Source organism: Drosophila melanogaster, chromosome 2R (assembly GCF_000001215.4).
Source record: "Drosophila melanogaster chromosome 2R".
In the NCBI taxonomy this organism is placed as follows: domain Eukaryota; kingdom Metazoa; phylum Arthropoda; class Insecta; order Diptera; family Drosophilidae; genus Drosophila; species Drosophila melanogaster.
Window position 1 is genome coordinate 16306823 of NT_033778.4, and position 17985 is coordinate 16324807.

A 17985-nucleotide genomic window follows, 5' to 3' on the forward strand; every position below is an offset into this window, starting at 1 on the left:
TCTGGTACTCGGGCATCTTGAGGCCGCCTAATGACATGTTTTGGATAATGATGACGGTGCTGGAGAAGGAGTCTGCAAAAGACCTGGGCAACTTGGCGATGGAGTTGGAGAATGGCGTGGATACTGGTCCGCCGAGTGGCGATAAAAAGCTGGAACTTAATTTAAATTGATGACACTGCTCTCGTCGCCGGCCACTTGGAAAATTGCCCACAAGCGGCGAACGTTTGCCGAGCAAATCAATCTGCATGCCAGCAGTCGGGGATTCGTTTTGCAGATGGACCACCCGGCGCACGAATTCGCGGATGTCTCTGTCTCTGTCCCTGTCTCTATCTCTGTTTCTATTCCTGTCTCTGTCTTTGTATATTTTGCAGCTGTAACTGCGGGCTTAATTGGCCGCAGCGGTGTCAATTGCAGCGCCACCACTGCCATCACAATGAGGGACCAATGACCAGTAGTGTCTGGAAGTGGTTAGTGGATGGCAGTGGATAGTGTCTAATGTCTAATGGCCAGTGGCCAATTCCCTGGCCACCAGCGGGCATTGAATGCGACTTGCTGACCAAGAGTGTCGCCCGCTGTGATTGGGAATGCCAATTTCAGCAATTAACAATGGCCATAAAAGCCTTGCCGGACAGGTGAGTAAAGCCGTCTTAAGCGCAGCGGATGTGAGATACTAAGTATCTCAGTTACCAGATAGCACTCGCCAGATACCAGATACCGCATACAAGGAGCTTACACATGCAGCACACCGTGGATTAGCAGAGTGTGAAGCGAAGGCGGAAACGATCTGAATCCGAATTCGATGCTAAATATGTATCTCAATCCGATTCAGTGTGGGGCACTAACCCGTAAACAAAAGCCAAAGGCCGCTGTCGAACATTAATCAGCAGATCGACCCGCTTAATGCACGCAGAAAAATATATTGCCTAATTAGTCATCAGTTTTATGGGCTTTATGATTTATAACAATTGCTGTTCTATAATTTTGTTGAAGATGCTCCAACAGCATTCAATAAACAGATAAAAGAACACAGCAAACTTTGAAAACCCAGCTACCAAGTGCCAGCAAAAATTAAGTTAGGTTGAATTATAACTTTCTGCTACCAAAATAAATCATAGCTAACACATAGAAAGTTATATTCACTAATATTGTACTAATTATACATTTTCAAATTGATTAGGTTCGAAAAATACAGTTACGAGCTTTCATATAATGTATTTTCCAACATAAAGGCTTTCAGAAACCATTCTTATGCCAGCTATTAAACATTTCTCTCAGTGTGGCAACAAAGTAGCAACATTTAGGAAAACAAGACACGAGTCATAGCTGTTGCTCTACAAAGTATCTATATTATTGCCCTTTGGCGGAGACTTCATAGCTCCCAGCTCCAGCATCAACTTCAACTTCAACTTCACTAGCGTTCAAGGCGCTGCAATCGCTGTGGGTGGGGGAATCTTGTCGGTGGGGGGGGGGGGGGGGTAGTTCAACGACTCGATAACAATAAGATGTTGAAAGTATCCGATATTTGGCGGGTGGGGAAGTGTTGGCCCGACCTTGGGCCGGATTGACCGCTTAGAGCACTCGAATACGATTGAATTGGCCACAAGTGGCTGGCTACGTTGGCCCAATCACGCACTCACTTCCTGGCCAACTGACTGGCGTGACCCATTGCCATTGACCCATTATGCGATGAGTAGTGCCAAATCCCAAAACGCAAGCCAAACTTAAACCCAATTCCGATTGCAGTTCGTAACAAAGGCGACGGTATGTGCCGTGCACTCTGGGTGGGAATTCGGAAATAGACACGTTCGACAGCTGCGGCACATAAACAAGTTTGATTGTTACGAAACACGGGCATTGAAATTAAAAAATGAAGACGTCGAGATCGCGACACCTGAATTATTTGCAGCCCTTATCGAATAAGTACACACAACTCGCGGTATGAGTCGCAAAAACCAAATTAGAATATCAATCTCATACGAACACACACACACTGGCAAACACTCGGGGCAATCATCTATCTGAGCAGCCATTTTATGAGTCGTACGAAGATGGAGATACAGATGCAAAGATACACACTCGCACATAGTGCGTACTGTATCGGCTGGGACATTGCATGTCCATTCTAAAAACTCGCTAGCTGGCTGGCTGGCTGGCAGAAGCCTGAAATATTGAACCGATATTGGGCAAACGCGTTTTCCAAAGCGTCGACCACCGATCGGCTCAGTACGATCCGAGCGATCAGTCCCGCTCACCAATACAGCGGACCATAGCCATAGCGCTCCGATCCGATCCGAGGCCCTCACCTCACCTGCCTGGCTTTCGCTTTCAGTTGCTGCTCGCCGCTGCCGCCGATTGGTGTTGCTTCTTACCTGTGTCGCGTCGTCGTGTTGCCGCCGTGTTTTGAACTCCGACGCAAGGATCACCCACCCATTAGTGGCCACTCCCACACCTTTGGCATGTGGTGAGCTGGAAAGTGAAGTGCTATACTGATTTCCGACGTTGCTGCTGCATAATACACTCCTTGCTGAGGATAACACATAGAAAAAGTGTCTGCTTCTCCTTTGGCAAGTGGAGTACGTGAGTGCTAAATCGGAGCTACTACTACCAAAATCTCATCGAGGTGTTGCTCCTGTGTAATCGTGTGTCCTTATAGTAGCCCACTTCATTGGCATGTGTTAAAAGTGCGTGTCACGTGATTCAGGTGATTCCCCTTTGGCCAACTTAGTTTCCCCCCCTCGAAAAACATGAACGCGGACCAGGAGTCGAACAACCATCGCGGTTCAGTGTCGTCCAGTCGTTCCCTGGAGATTCCCGCCACGCCCTCACGTTCACCCAAAAAAGTATCCTTCTCGGATGAGCTGCCCCAGTCGCAAACTCCTGCCCAGCAACCCATCAACCAGCAGTCAGCGCCCACGGTTGTGAGTCACGTGCTCCAGCAGGCTGCCCAGTATCTGGAGCGTTTGCATGGAGCACGCGATTCCGCCGAGGAAAAAACGGAGGAAGTGCAGCCAGAGCGAGCTGATATCAGAGATAGCAGCGATACCAGCGAAGCGGCCGTACTCGATTTGGATGCACTGGATGCAAGTGCTGATGAACCGGCGGCAAATGCTGGCCCAATCGTGGCCAGTTCGCCAAGTATTCTAATTGGAAGCGTTAACAGGCAGGAAGCGATTGGCAGTGCAAATGGAAATGGAAATGCGAATCCGAATCAGCGGCAATCAAATTTGTACATGGAACGATACAACCTCAATTTAGATAAGAACTGCAGCTCCATGGAGCTGGAGGCGCGCCGGGAGAAGCAACGCTGGCTACTCATATCCGAGTGCAGTGCACTTTTCGACGAGGGCGAAGGCAAACACACCAGGGAGGCCTTCCGCAAGCTATTCCTGGACGAGGTGAGTCCGTCCCTAAATGTTATAGTGGTGCCACTTTCTGCTTCCTTTTACCATTTTTAATTAAATTTACGTTCTGTTGATGAAACATTTGGGGCAACTTAGTTTCTTGTGCTTCGCCATTAATTACATCATCGAATGGATGCAAGTTTATGGGAATGGTAATGAATATGGGTCTCGGAAAGTGACGCTCTGGAGCGCCCTGACCTTGTGCCACTTATTCTGTGGTCCTTTACCCGATCGCTGGTCGATCGCAAAACCCGTTTTTGGGTTGCTTGATGGGCTCAGCTTTTGCTGAGCTGGTGTTTATTTGGTTTCGGCTCCGTACGATCGACCACGAGCATTTTGTTTTTATGGGCTCCCCGAAAGCCGTTTAACCAGTCAGGGCTCATCCGTTAAATATGCACATTTTTCATCATCGCCGGGGGATGGAAGATGGGAGATCGCCACAACAACTGTGACCAAATGCAAAAGACCCAGCGCTGCGCTTCGATTTGCAGACAATGCTGGGCGCTCATGGATCGTGAGCTCGAATGCCATTAAGATATTAATAAGCGTCTAATTTATGCCATTCGTCTTCATCACTACCGCATAGTTCGATTCCCATAGTTCGAATCACCCCATAGTTCCCAGTCGTGGGACCAGAACACTCTTGATTATGCTCATTACGTGGGTCAGCCACTGGGGTAAACACTGTGCTCCGTGCACATATATAAATCTTTGGTTGCGGGGCATAAACAAATGCTTCTACAAACAATACGAACGTAAATTAATTAACACTTGCCCAGAAACGGGAGACGCATAAATCCCAGCGGTTTACAACTTGTTTTTCGGTCTTGCTTACAGGAATTCCAGCAGAAGCTCTTCCAGCTGTTTGATCTCGAGCGGAATGGCTATCTCCTGCAAGATCGCTGGATCGAGCACCTCAAGGGTCGGCTAACGTAAGTGTGGGTTGGTTTGCTGGCGAAGGTGGAGTTGCTTCCTTGGTATCCTCCTGCTCCTCAGAGATCGCTGCTGATGATGTTGCGACGGTGCCAAAACAATTAGCTCGCCTTCGGAAAGGCAAAGAAATAAAGAAAAAATAGCCATACGATCGAGTCCGATCCACACACGCACCTGGCTGGCGTGCTCCAGGCATTCCATTCCAGCTGCGACGACCAGAAGCCCCATGCCACATCACATCGCAGCCCCAGATGCCAGATGCCAGCTCCGTTCCCAGACGATGCCGATGTCCGTTGCCCATGGCGATGCTATCTGCGCCGTGTGTTAACATATACAACAGCTAACATAGTCCGCGTGCCTCGACAGCCTCTAAAGTTGGCTGCGGATCGGAACTGGGCACCTGGACTGCTCTGCAGCCAGAAACTGTCATTGGCTGCCTGTCGTAATGAAGTCATTCAAATACAAATATAGTGCGAGCAGCAGCGATATCTGGGGATGCGGGTTAGGCGATTGGTATCGGGATCGGCAGGCGACGTATCTTGTGCACAGAAAATAATGAAACCGCTGACACGGATTTTTATCAAGTGCTTTAAACAATTAAGAGCCCAATACGACATCATCGAAGCGAATAACATCATCGCACATTGTAAATATATTAATTTTTGCAACGCAAACACTAATCAAAATAATTTGGCATTCGCGACTGCCAAGTGCTGATGGAGTACACATGTAAATCAGCAAATGGAATCAGTAAAGATAAAGTTGGAAAATATGTGTCAGTGGAAGGAGGCAATTGAATGCGAAGACAATTTAATGTGAAATCCAGTTCTCTCAATAATATTTTCGATAATATCTCATTGAGTGATTCAGTTTAATATACTTCTTATCAATGAAAGCATTAATTGTTTTGAAAACCAATTAACCAGTCGAATGACTCACGGCAAAATGATCTTTGATGGATTTTCAGAATATCGTATTCTGGGTAAATGTTTTCTTTGTGTATCAATGCCAAGATATGTGGGAGTACCAATGTATGTTTACCTATATTGAGATCTGTCTTGTGAATCTTGCAGGGACGATCGCCAGATGGACTTTGCCGAGCAAATTGAATCGGTGGCCTATGTGATCTGCGGTGAGAACAAGAGGGTTTCCTTCAAGAACTTTCGCGACATCTGGCATACCAGAGGGGTAAGTATTGTAGTTTCCACAATGCTCGGAATTTATTGTGATCCATTCCCAAATTCACCCACAAGATCCTCGATAAGCTATACCGCCTGATTGAGTTGGATGGAAGCAATTTGGTTTCCACCAACCAGGTAATGGAGTTCATCTCTCATCTGACCAACTCCCGGCCAAGGACCGGATTCGACAAGAGCTCGCTGGCGCGGTTGGAGCAGCTTTTCCGTACTACAGTGGGCAACGAGCAGGAGATTCGGCGGGAGGAGTTCCAGAAGATAGTTACCTCAAAGAATGTGAGTTAGCAAAACAAGTCAAAGTATTTTGAAATGATGGTTCAAACAAGCAGATACATATGTTAATTCATTTTCCTTTGATTTAGCCTTTCTTCACAGAGCGGGTTTTCCAAATCTTCGATAAGGACAACTCGGGTTCCATTTCGCTGCAGGAGTTCATTGATGCCATACACCAGTTCTCTGGTCAGTCGGCAGATGACAAGATTCGATTTCTGTTCAAGGTCTATGATATAGATGGTGGGTTTGCAGAATAAACTAGAGAATCTCTACTCAACCATCCATCTTCAATCTACCAGGTGACGGACTCATTCAGCACAAGGAGCTGCACGATGTTATACGGCACTGCATCAAAGAGAACGGCATGGAGTTTTCCGAAGACCAGATCGAGGATCTCACCAGTGCCATGTTCGAGGATGCTGATCCGCACAATAGTGGTGAAATCACCTACGAGGCGCTAAAGAACCAGCTCCATAAGCACGGTGGCCTACTGGAGAACCTGAGCATAACGTGAGTTCTGCCTGAAGATACATAGATCTTTTAACTAACGAAATTCCATTTCGTAGAATCGATCGCTGGTTAGTGCCCATCGCAGAGGATCGGCAGGCGGGAGGAGCAGCGAAGAGCGGATTCTGGAACTCCCTGCCCCATCAGTTCTCGCTGGCCTACATGAAGAACAACCAGGTGTTTGTCACATATCTCTTCTTCTACATCACCGTCAATCTGTGCTTGTTCATATCCCGCGCTATCCAGTATCGTGCCAGTAATGGTTTCGTCATCATAGCTAGAGCTTGTGGTGAGTACTGATCTGCAATTAATTGATAGGTATAATTAACTACAATTACTAATTTACTTTTAGGACAATGCCTGAACTTCAACTGTGCCTGGGTCCTTGTACTTATGCTGCGGCACTCACTGACTTACCTCAGGGGTCGTGGGTTGTCCTCGTACCTGCCACTGGATCACCACGTCTATCTGCACAAACTGACGGGCATCACGATCTCCGTATTGAGCTTGATTCATACAATAATGCATCTGTTCAACTTTTCCATCATCGTGATCAACGATCCAAACATAAATGCGGGTCATTACACCATAGGGGAATGGCTACTCACAGATCGTCCCGGTTTGTTTGGCCTGATACCAGGATGTGCCAATCCCACGGGAGTAGCTCTGCTTGCCATCCTGGTGGTGATGTTCGTGTGCTCCCAGCCCTTTGTACGGCGGAAAGGCAGTTTCGAAGTCTTCTATTGGACGCATCTGCTTTATGTGCCCTTCTGGATACTGTGCCTCTTCCATGGACCCAACTTCTGGAAGTGGTTCCTGCTCCCAGGACTCGTTTACATAGTGGAAAGGGCTCTTCGCTTCATTTGGATGAGGGGAGAGCACGGCAAGACGTACATCAGTTCCGGATTGCTTTTGCCTTCGAAGGTGGTGCATCTGGTGATCAAGCGACCACATCATTTTAACTTCCGTCCCGGCGATTATGTCTTCGTGAACATACCGGCCATTGCCAACTATGAGTGGCATCCATTTACTATAAGTTCGGCGCCCGAGCAGGAGGACTACATGTGGTTACACATACGCACTGTGGGCGAGTGGACCAATCGCTTGTACCGCTACTTTGAGCGGGAGCAGCAAAAGCTGCAGCAAAGTGGCTCCTCGCAAGAGATTCCCCAACACATGCACGCCATTCCCACGCCCAGTTTCATGCTCCTCAACGAAGCTCGCAACCCTGCGATAGCCGGAGAAAGATCAGCAACGCCGCAAACTGATTTCCTGGCCAAGAATTTGGGAGTGCAGGCTGTGCCGCCAGTGCGTCCGCCCCGACAGAACCGCAAGCCCGCGCCAGGAGCTCCTATCGATCCTCCAGCCACTGGAGTTAACCGCATACGCAGCATCAAGAAGACTCTGCAGCGGACATTCTCCAGAAAGGAGGCAGTGGACCCAAAGAAGGGCATCCCAAACGGAGCTTTCATTGCTGATGGCGAGCGGGAGGACTCCAACTTGAAGCAGAGACCGCTGGAGAAGAGCATTTCTCTGCCGGACATCAGTGTGAAGAGCAAAAAGCGGAGTCGCCTCAAGGCGTAAGTATATGCTTTAAATATGGTACCTTTTCTAGACTTGCATCGTAATCCACAGACTTCGAGCTTTGGGTCGCTCTGAATCCGAGTCTGCCTTTGATGAGAAGCGGGTGCGTCGCGCAAGGAACAACAGCGTGGGATTGGCCTACCTCAGTCCGCAAAACAAGTCGCTGGCGCAGAGTTTCCGATACATGCGTACCAAGCCCACTATCATCGCCTTCAAGACGCCCAGCATGGAGGAGCGAGAGCATCAGGTGGCAGCAGGAGAAGCCAATGGAGCAAGTCCAGCTAGCCGAGCCGAACAGGGTCAACTGAGTTCGAGGATGGATTCAGCGGACAAGTTGCAGTTGGCCAGGCTAAGCTTATCCGCCGAGGGGGCATCCAAGCCGTTGGAGGTAAGTACTCGGTTGACTGACCTACCAATTAACTCTTCTAAACCATTAATTGCTCCAACCGAAGGACCAAACACAGACGGGATCGCCTAGCAGAAAATCTATTCTGCGACGACCCACATTCCTGCGCTCCCTGTCCGCCTCCATAAATAACAGAACCGGAGGAGGTGGTGGGGGATCAACTGGTAGCTCCACAACTAACAGCGGTGGCAAAGTGACACTTGATGCGGGAGTCATGGAGGTGCGGGTTACACCAACACACATACCAAAAGCCAACAAGGGCTAACCCACTAACCTAATCCTAATGCTAACTTACTAATTCTCCACACAGATATTTATCGATGGCCCATATGGAGCACCCTCAAGTCACATCTTTGGCGCTCAGCACGCGGTGTTAATTGGCACGGGCATCGGAGTCACACCGTTTGCCTCCATTCTGCAGGTATAATATGTCTTGTGTAGTCCATGAACGCATATAATAGTGTAATCCTAAATAGTCCATCATGCATCGGTACTGGAAAGCTCGGCACAGTTGCCCGAGATGCCAATTCGAATGGGCCAGCGAGATACCCAAGTCTGTGATGAATCTGCGGAAGGTAGACTTCTTCTGGATCAACAGGGATCAAAGATCCTTCGAGTGGTTCGTCAATCTGCTGTCCCAGCTGGAGATCGAGCAGGCAGAGCTGGGCGGTGCCATGGAGCGGTGAGTGTTAGCTGTTAGCATGTATTGTGCGAAGATTGTCAATGAATTTTCCACAGATTCCTGGACATGCACATGTACATAACAAGTGCGCTGCAAAGAACCGACATGAAGGCAGTGGGTCTCCAACTAGCTTTGGACTTACTGCACGAAAAGGTAGGCGCAAAACATATGCCTCAATATCAGTGCTATTCTAAACTCTTCATGAATTTTCTTACCAGGGCAAGCGGGATCTGATCACGGGTCTGAAAACCCGCACCAATGCCGGCAGGCCCAACTGGGATAAGGTGTTCAAGCAGCTGCAGGCCCAGCAAAAGGGAAAGGTCACCGTCTTCTACTGCGGCCCACCACAGTTGGCCAAAACGTTGAGATACAAGTGCGACCAGTACGGATTTGCCTTTCGTAAGGAGTGCTTCTGAACAAGCCGCCACATCCATCGCCCACATCTTCTCGTCCAGTTTCATCTCCACACCACTCGCTCTGTGTCAATCCCCTTCGTTCATCGTGTTCTCATTTGCATAAGCAACGGGTTTATTTCGGGTTCGGTTCGGTTTAGCTAAGCTTAGATGGCTATTTATTCGTCACTTGTCTTGTTGCCTCATTGTTGAGTGTGTGTCCCCCAGCTTGTAAATATCTATATCTATCTGTATTATCTATATGCTCATGCAATAAAGTTTGTTACCCAATGTGCCGTCCAATATCCTATTGCATTTGGTTTTGAATATAAATAAATAGCAAGAGCTTCTTTGCAGGCGGATCCGAGTTCTACATTTGATGCCCCGGTCGCAGTAAATCGCTTTAAAAACACAAACAGTCCGAACACTCTAATAAAAACAAAAACTATAGGACAAACACTTCACACAACTAAGCTACCTGTACCAATTTACTGCCTCAGCCATATGCTAAAGTTGATATCACTGGGTCTGGACACTCGGGCAATGGTTATAGTCTCATCATCAATGTTGTCCACGTTGTAGAACTCCCTCAATTCGGCAATTGCCCTCTCCTCAATCTGCGTGTGTACCAAAGATTTGTTCCGCATGCGCTCATAGGATTCCCTCTGTCTTTTTTCATCCGCCAAGATGCGCGAGAAGCTTTGGCTTTGGTCCGTGGGTGTGGTGGAGGATGTGGCATGTCCCCTCATCATATTGGCAAATGAAGTGGGATCCGTGCTGCTTCCAGTGGTTGGAGAAGTAAATGAGTCATTGAACGAACCCGATGGCGTGGTTGTTACGCCCCAGGCATTCGGAACAGCCACTGGAGTGGAGGATTGTTCCACTAGGGGTGGGTTATTAGTCCGCCAACTCTTTGACTCGGAGGAAAGACGCTTCCGTTGCTTCTGCGAAAGTTTCTGCGACTGAGGAGTCAAGGAGCTAAAATCGAGGTTGTAGCTTTTGCTTAATGGTGTTGTGGGTTCAGTTTCGTGCGATGGCGGCGGAGGTGTTTGCTCTTTCAGGGGCTTCCTTTCAATGGGTACCAGTTCTTGAGTCGGTGGATCCTCATGTTTAAGTGTGTTGTTCACTTTTAATGCGGTTTCAGCCAGTTTTCGCTTTTGATCTTTTTTGTCGACCACACGAGACCAGTTTTTGTCCTCGCTGCGAGCGCTATCCTGGGGTGATGAGGGCACTTCTGTCCCTTGAGTCGATTCGCTTATGCTAAGAGATCTCATCATGCTTGATATGGCCTGCTGTTCATACTGGTGCCGGGCATCTTGCTTGCGCAAATCCTTCTGTTTGTGTTTGGCGGCCTGCTTAAGCTTTGATTCCTACAAAGAAAGAAAATGTCTTTAAACCGAGATCAATGATAGAATTGTTAAGCACAAACCGCATCCATTCTATAATTTAAGTCCACATCACACCCGTCCACAAAGCTGAGCAGCAGCTCATCTTCTATAGCCTCTGAGAATGGAGTTATTTGTCTGTAGTCGAACACCCTTTTGAACATCTTTCGATAGTGATCATTTAGGCATTTTAGAGTCTCTCCATCACATTGTTCAATGCTGCGATAGCAAAGCACGCGGGACAAGTTTTGGCAAATGAAATCCATACAGCCCTTCTGTAGTATTTTGCAGTTGTACATGGCGGCAAACTCGAGCATTTCGCCGCACTTCCTTATGCTGATTTTATCCAGGATTAGAGACTCGCACACATTCTGCAGCGACTCAATAAAGTACTGGTCACAAATGGTTATCATATTGTAGAGGAATGTCTCCAGATAACCCTGCTTGCAAAAAGCCTCGTTATCCAGACTGTACAGGTAATCGAGAACCGGCTCCATATACTCCGCGGGTACACCTTCCATGGTGACAGACGAGCGTTCCGCCCACAAGTGCATAAACATCATCTCAAAGTACTCCAAACGTGCCACTAACATACATTTATGAGCCCCTAGTACTTTTCCGTCCTTGCAGACAATTCTCACATCGTACAACTCTGGATGATCGGAGCGATACAAGCGATTGAAAAGTTTTCGGGCATTGGGCAGTGGAAATTGATGGTCACGCACGTAGCTCTGTACGTACTTGGTCAGCTCGACTAGTTGAAACTTCTCCAGGTGAGGTAGGAACATCTCGCAGGTGCGAGTTCGCTGTTGAGGATTCGCAGGTCCCAAACTTTGCTGTATACAGTCAATATCTAAATATGATATTTATGGAGTTATTAAAAAGAATCATTTTTTACACCTTATTTTTTTCTCACCATCCTCTGTTGGCCAGTAGCTCGAGTAGATATGATTCAATATCAATTCAAACATCTTTCCCGTCAAATGATCAAAATTTAAATAAATATCCTTGTCCAGATAACAACGAATAAGGTCTCTGAGACCTGGCGCTCGACTGTAAATGATAAACTTGTGGGCCGCGAACTTCTCTCCGTCCACATGGAAAACCACATCGTGGACAGCATCACAGTCGCTAGTCTCGTGCAGCAGCTTCTTGAAGCTGTGCTCCCTGCGTGGCAGTGATGGCTTCCGAAAGTACTTGGTGTGTGACTCCTGCAGAACGGCAAAAGACGAGAAGCCCTCATCGCAAAAAATGTATGTGGCACGGTCGATGTTCGGAACTCGCTGCAGCTCGATCCGGATAACATGTTCCCGGGAGATTTCCGTTTTGTTTTGATCGTTGTCCTGCCAGTTGTCCAGGCTGCCCCGAGACTTTTCCTGCAGTGCTGAGGATGGCAAGGCGATCTGATTGCACTTTCCTCGATAAACGCAGCCATCCTCGGAAAGCACCATAACCTGATTGCACTTGTAGAGTATTTTCTTTATCTGGTGCAGACGAATCGGTGAAAAATTACATCTGCAAAAGTGTATATGGTCATAACAGAAAATCTTAAGCTGGCGTGAATGGCTTACCTGTAAAATTGTTGAGTGTTCTCGTACCATAAATACACCACGTTAGTTTCAGTGAGCATCAACAGCTTGAGAGCTGCCGCGGAGCCCTTCGTGGAGTTCTTAAGGTTGCCGCCCATCACCGAAATGCTCTTGAGATCTTCGTAGCTGGTGTGCAACAAATCGTTGTGATATAATTTTCTTTAATTTAGTAAACTCACTTGGGGGTCTTTATGTATCTAGTTTTGTCTGCATAGCAAAGGGTAATGATCTTTTCCTCGTTGTAAATTACCGTGGCTGCATTGTTGGCTTCTACAAAGCGTATTGTAGTTTTCGCAGGAAGCTTGATCTAATAAAAAAAGATGTTAGAGACGTACAGCAATATAAACAACTCACCAATGTGGGCACCGTGATGGATGGCGTGTTGGAATTGATGCCAAACTGGCCCTGGTTGGCCCCCCAGACGTAGACACACCTGCTGCCGTAGGCGATAGAGTGCTGATCGCAGGCGATCACGCGCACCAGATCGCTGGCACCTTTGTCACGCAACGCGACCACTTCCTTAAACTGCGTGAGCTGCTCGGCGGCATCACGCACGCCCAATTGATGGTCTGTGTTAAGGCCGCAGGCGAAAACCAGCGATTGATGCGTGAGCACCAGTGAGTGCTGGCGGGACACGCTGATGCACTGAATGGAGTCGCCGCTCAGCTTGGACGAAACCTTAACTCTCTTGGGTGCAGGAAGACTGTTTTCCAATCCAATGCCCAGGCGACCGCCTTTTCCATGACCCACAGCATACAGGTGGCCTTTCTTGTCGCAGAACAGACTGTGGTAAGCTCCAAGTGCCACCTGTTCCAGCCAAAGGTTAGACTTTCGAAAGAAGTCCACCGCCTGCGGAGTATTGGTGTTCTGCTCGTTGCCAATGCCCAGATTGTAGTTTTTGTTCGAGCCCCACACTAGGACATCGTTTCTATGGGAAGATACATAAGTTAAGTGTGTGAAATCAACAGCGTCCTGCACCCCACTCACTGTGAATCCGTGGCGAGGTCATCGTCATCGCACTTCCGGCAGATTGCCTGCAGTGGACACCTTGTGTCCTCGTCCAGCAGTTCCAAACTGGCCCCGTAACGAAGCAGCAGTACGGCGCAATCTATAGAGCCGTAGTAGAGGGCTCTGTGTAACGGACTGCTTCCCGATTCGTAGTCCTGGCCATTGATGTAGGCTCCGTGGTTCAGCAGCCACTCCAAAATCTCGTACCTGGCCGTGGAGGCGGACATGTGCACCGCCGAGCGGCCCTAGAATTTCGAGATGAAGATAACATATGAATTGCCTTCTACGGCTTGTCTAATTTCACCACGCACCAGATCGTCTAAAATATTGGCGAAGTTTCCGCAAGTCTTGAAAATAAAAGACGCCAGCTTCTGGTTGTCAATGGAGCGCTTTGTCAGCGCGGCGGTGATGGCGTTTCCATGCTGGCGGAGTCTGCACTTGGCGGTGCAATCGTATTCCTGCGTCCTGGCGGCTGACATCGGATATTTTAAAAATAAACGCCGGGATATTACGTTTTTTACGTGGATTATTTTGTTTTGCTCGGAGTGCAGTGTGACCAGGTGGGAGACCCAACCTAACCCAACCAATTTAATTCAACTGTAATGTGGCGCTTCATTTAAAATGCAATAGAATTTTCATAATTTATAGCTATCTTTATATAATTTCATTTATACTTTTTATATTACACTACTTCTTTCTTATCACTTTTTTTCTTTTAACCATTAAATACACACCATTATACGCTGGTGTTTAAAAAACTTTTGATTTACAAAATTAATTATTTTTGTTTACATTAATCAAGAAAATTACTTATAGATGCCTTATCATCAATCGGTAAGATTGAATAAAGGCAAAATATTAAATGTAACTTAATAAATACAAGAGACAACATTTACTTTCATAATATTCAGACTTATCTACAGCTTAGTTTACTTATACATAACTATGTTATACGTATTTTATTTTTAATTCTCGCCTTTTAAGTATGGCAAGGTTTTCGTTGCCACCCCGGTACCTAACGATGGATCTTCCTGTCACTGAGATAGCCCCATTCCTCCGAATTATGGAGTACACACAGACTTCCTTTGGAGCTTGACTTCTGTGTGGTCTATCAAAGTTACGGACGCGTGGCCTCGATGTTGGTTTAGGATCATATTTACTGGAATATGATATATCCAAAGATGGAAACTCCTGTTGTTTGATGGGACTGATAAAATTTCTAATCAACGGCTGCAAAGCCTGTTCCCTTTTAGTTGATGTTAGTTCTTCAGCATGTTTTGTCACCGGGACTTTCGGCTCAGTTGGTATGATTGGCTTGCAGGGGCGAAGTTTTCCCTAAATGAACAGAAACCTTGTAATACTTACAATACTTAAGCACACTGCTTATTTACCGAACAACAATGCAGTTTCCGGGCTTTTTCCGTGTCTGCAATAAGAAAGCCGCACTTGCACTCCGCATATCCATAAATCCTGTACAAAGGACCTCGTCTCTTGATGCTGAAGCACTTCTTGATGTGGGCGAAGCGATTTTTGAACGATACCATGGATATTCCACAACCTGGACACTCGACCATTTCCACAAGCTCTCCAATGGTGTACCAAATGGTTTCCCTGCTTCCATTGGAGCCTTCTTCGCTCGCCTAAGGATACGAAGGACTTAGAAGTTGTTTTCACTCAGTTTATAGTAGTCTTACCACATCTTTCCCCAAATCCGACATTCTGGAATTCGTATATTCTGCAAATAAGAAAGTAAAACGTAAACAAATGGTCGATTCGTTTATTTCATAGTATGTACTATTTCTCACCCTGTCGTTGTATTGTATTGATTAAGAATGGTTTTCTTTGATAATTTATGATGGAATAACTCAATCCCACTGCATTAGCAGGTCATTTTTCTTTGATATTGTAAATAATAACAATAACTTTTAATGCACAACGATTAGAGTGACCAAAATCCGATTTGATATCGCCTATCGTTATCGGCAGTGTTGGTAAAGGCCCCGCAGCTTGCACTGCTATTGTGAACTGCAAAACAGCTGGCGTTTTGATTGCACTGCGGCTTTAAACAAATTAGTAAAGTAAATAAAAACTGCATTTTACGCCCAAACACTTAAATGGCTTTTTATTATCTGTAACAAAGTCTACAAATCGCAATGGGTAAGCCAGCGGCAGTAAAGGAATCGGCTGGACCGCATCGAATTTCCCCCTAAAGCTGGTGGTCCTAATTGTAAACTTTTTCTTTATCTATCTTAATAGATTCCTCTCCTAGCTGTTTACTCTGCATGTGCGAGTATCCGGCCATGATGGGGGACTATATAGATGTACACTCCGCGCGCGGCGACCAATTGGAGGTGACTACGATCGTCAACCAGCACTTCCCCGTCCAGATCTCCAAGGAAAGCGACGAAAGGATATGCGGCCGCTGCTGGAAAATCGTCTCAGACTTCCACACTTTACACGAGTTCGTCAGTGCAGCGCAGAGCTCTTTACAGGAAACAAAAGTGGCGCTCATGGAGGATGATCCCCTAACACAGGAAACTACGTCCTTTCCGGAGATTATAAAACTGGCTACTCAGGAGGAGGAAGGGGTGACGGAACCACAGGAACTTGGCGGTCGGAACTTCTTTTACCCAGAGATTAAGATTGAGGAACATGAATTGGATACTCTTCCCCGCATCGAGATCCTAGAGAGATCGGCCAACACCCAGGAAAACCAGGACCAACTTGAGGGTGCAGCCAGACGCCTTAGGAAGCGTTTGAAGGCAGAGGATGGATCAAGTGTTGACAAGGATAAGGACGAGGATGGAGTAGAAGAGACTGCAGAACCTGCGCCGCCTAAAAAGCGACGTGGTCGCCCAAGGAAATCAGACGCTGCCGTTGCCCCGCCCCAAAAACCTAAAGAAGACATTCAACTTGACCTTAAGGCAGAAGAGCTTGACGAGTTCGTAGATGAGGAGACGGACCCTGACTTCTCATGCCTGGTGCCTAGCGATAACTCCTCCGAGGACGATGGAGGCAGCGATGGCTTCGACTCAGACTCAGACTTTGAACTGGACAATGGAAAGCAAGAGTTTGCCGTGCTGCCAAAAAGAACAGTAGTACGCCCCAAGAAATACAAGAAGCGGACGAAACCGGCGGAGCCGAAAGTCCGCATGTCCCGCGAACTGCTGGAGCAGCGCAAAAAGCAGCAGGAAGAATACGACGTCATCATCGCCAAGTTCTTTACCAGCGTGCTGCCGTGTGCCATCTGCAATCTGCTGGTGCACAACTTCACCGAGATGCAGCGTCATCACCGACTGACCCATCAAGTGGATCCCGGCTACATGATGTGCTGCGGCCGCAAGTTCACGCAGCGCAAAGTGCTGGCCGAGCATGTACTCGTCCACTGGAATCCTGATCACTTTAAGTGCAGCGTCTGTGAGAAGTCATTCCAAAATTCCCGTCACCTGGAGTCGCACCAGCAGGTTCACATGGATCCCGCCGTTAAGCTTACGTTTAGCTGCGACCTCTGCTCGAAGACCTTCCTTAGCAAGACGGCCATAGACTACCACAAGCTTAACAAGCATGTGCCCAAGTCCGAGTTCAAGTTCACCTGTTCCGAGTGCAACAAAAAGTGGGTTTATACTTTAAGCGTCTGTATGTCTTTTTCACCTTTTGTTTACTATTCCGCAATAGATTTCTCACCGAGCGCAAGCTGAAAAACCACATGAGCTCTATGCATGACCCAGAGAGTACCATAATCTGCGACAAGTGCGGCAAGCAGATGCGCACCAAGATCATCCTGAAGAAGCACCAGGAGCTGATGCACTCGGATAAGCCACGTCCGGAACCGGAGCTACAGCAGTGCCAGATATGCGGCGCTTGGCTAAAGGGCATGACCGGCCTGAAGCAGCACATGAAGAGCATACACGTAGAGAGTGCCGGCGAGCATCGCTGCCATATATGCGCTAAGGTGTCCCCAAATGCAAGGGCTCTCCGGCGTCACATCTACCACAATCACGAGTGCGAGCGCAAGTTTAAGTGCACCATGTGCGAAAAGGCTTTCAAGCGGCCGCAGGAACTCAAGGTGAGTTTGAAACTCATGACCAGTTGATGTTAATTGATAAACTTGTATAACCCCTCTTGTAGGAACACACATCCACTCATACGGGTGAAGTACTCTACACCTGTCCCAACTGCCCGATGACATTCTTCTGCTCCGCCAACATGTACAAGCATCGCCAGCGATTGCATCGCGCCCAATACGAGGCGGACAAAAACCAACCCAAGCCACCCAACATCCTGAAGATTTCGCGCAACGCCTCGACGCAAAACAAGCCGAAACAGGAAATCTAGCACCGAAAGAGAATTGCTTAAAATATTCGAACGCCTTTCTTCACTTTCACAGAATTAGTTCGAGTCAAATTCAAATTGCCCAATATTATAAATTATGACACATTCGCACAACAGTTTTTAATTATTTGTCTATAAAACGTAAAGTTAAACGTATTGTATAAACAATCTCTTTCGAATGAAATCTGTGAAAGTTGATATTCAAAGGGCGTTTTGTACCTTAGTCCTAAGCTGAAAGTATTTAATAATAAATGCGAACTGGACTCTGCTCCGATCCAAATAATTGATAACAAAACA

General features: G+C 47.2%; 4 protein-coding genes across 7 annotated transcripts; 2 read left to right on the forward strand and 2 right to left on the reverse strand.

Annotated features, from left to right (window-relative positions):
• Positions 1-446: 446 nt before the first annotated feature.
• Nox (NADPH oxidase) lies at positions 447-9663 on the forward strand. Of its 4 annotated transcripts, none has more exons than NM_001299557.1 (14): positions 447-3395; positions 4239-4333; positions 5408-5522; positions 5588-5806; positions 5893-6043; positions 6103-6313; positions 6370-6599; positions 6663-7890; positions 7946-8282; positions 8347-8520; positions 8611-8721; positions 8777-8982; positions 9039-9135; positions 9201-9663. In NM_001299557.1, the coding sequence occupies exons 1-14, from the start codon at positions 2745-2747 to the stop codon at positions 9396-9398; spliced, it is 4023 nt and encodes a 1340-aa protein (NP_001286486.1). In that variant the 5' UTR covers positions 447-2744; the 3' UTR covers positions 9399-9663. The 4 variants fall into 4 exon arrangements, with proteins under 4 accessions (NP_001286486.1, NP_611116.2, NP_001286485.1 ...); NM_137272.2 differs by having other exon boundaries at positions 2120-3395; NM_001103866.2 differs by having other exon boundaries at positions 2327-3395.
• Positions 9491-13910, reverse strand: CG8060 (uncharacterized protein). The gene is made up of 8 exons (NM_137273.3): positions 13668-13910; positions 13336-13601; positions 12703-13276; positions 12528-12655; positions 12331-12474; positions 11676-12274; positions 10804-11612; positions 9491-10744 (listed from the first exon to the last, which is right to left on the reverse strand). Exons 1-8 carry the CDS (start codon positions 13833-13835, stop codon positions 9863-9865), a joined length of 3570 nt encoding a protein of 1189 aa, NP_611117.2. The 5' UTR covers positions 13836-13910; the 3' UTR covers positions 9491-9862.
• Positions 13911-13992: 82 nt separating this feature from the next.
• CG30096 (uncharacterized protein) lies at positions 13993-15302 on the reverse strand. The gene is made up of 4 exons (NM_166162.3): positions 15162-15302; positions 15051-15091; positions 14748-14996; positions 13993-14691 (listed from the first exon to the last, which is right to left on the reverse strand). The coding sequence occupies exons 2-4, from the start codon at positions 15072-15074 to the stop codon at positions 14305-14307; spliced, it is 660 nt and encodes a 219-aa protein (NP_725563.2). The 5' UTR covers positions 15075-15091; positions 15162-15302; the 3' UTR covers positions 13993-14304.
• Positions 15303-15363: 61 nt separating this feature from the next.
• Positions 15364-17979, forward strand: CG4282 (uncharacterized protein). The gene is made up of 4 exons (NM_137274.4): positions 15364-15513; positions 15613-16969; positions 17032-17422; positions 17485-17979. The coding sequence occupies exons 1-4, from the start codon at positions 15510-15512 to the stop codon at positions 17689-17691; spliced, it is 1959 nt and encodes a 652-aa protein (NP_611118.3). The 5' UTR covers positions 15364-15509; the 3' UTR covers positions 17692-17979.
• Positions 17980-17985: the final 6 nt, after the last annotated feature.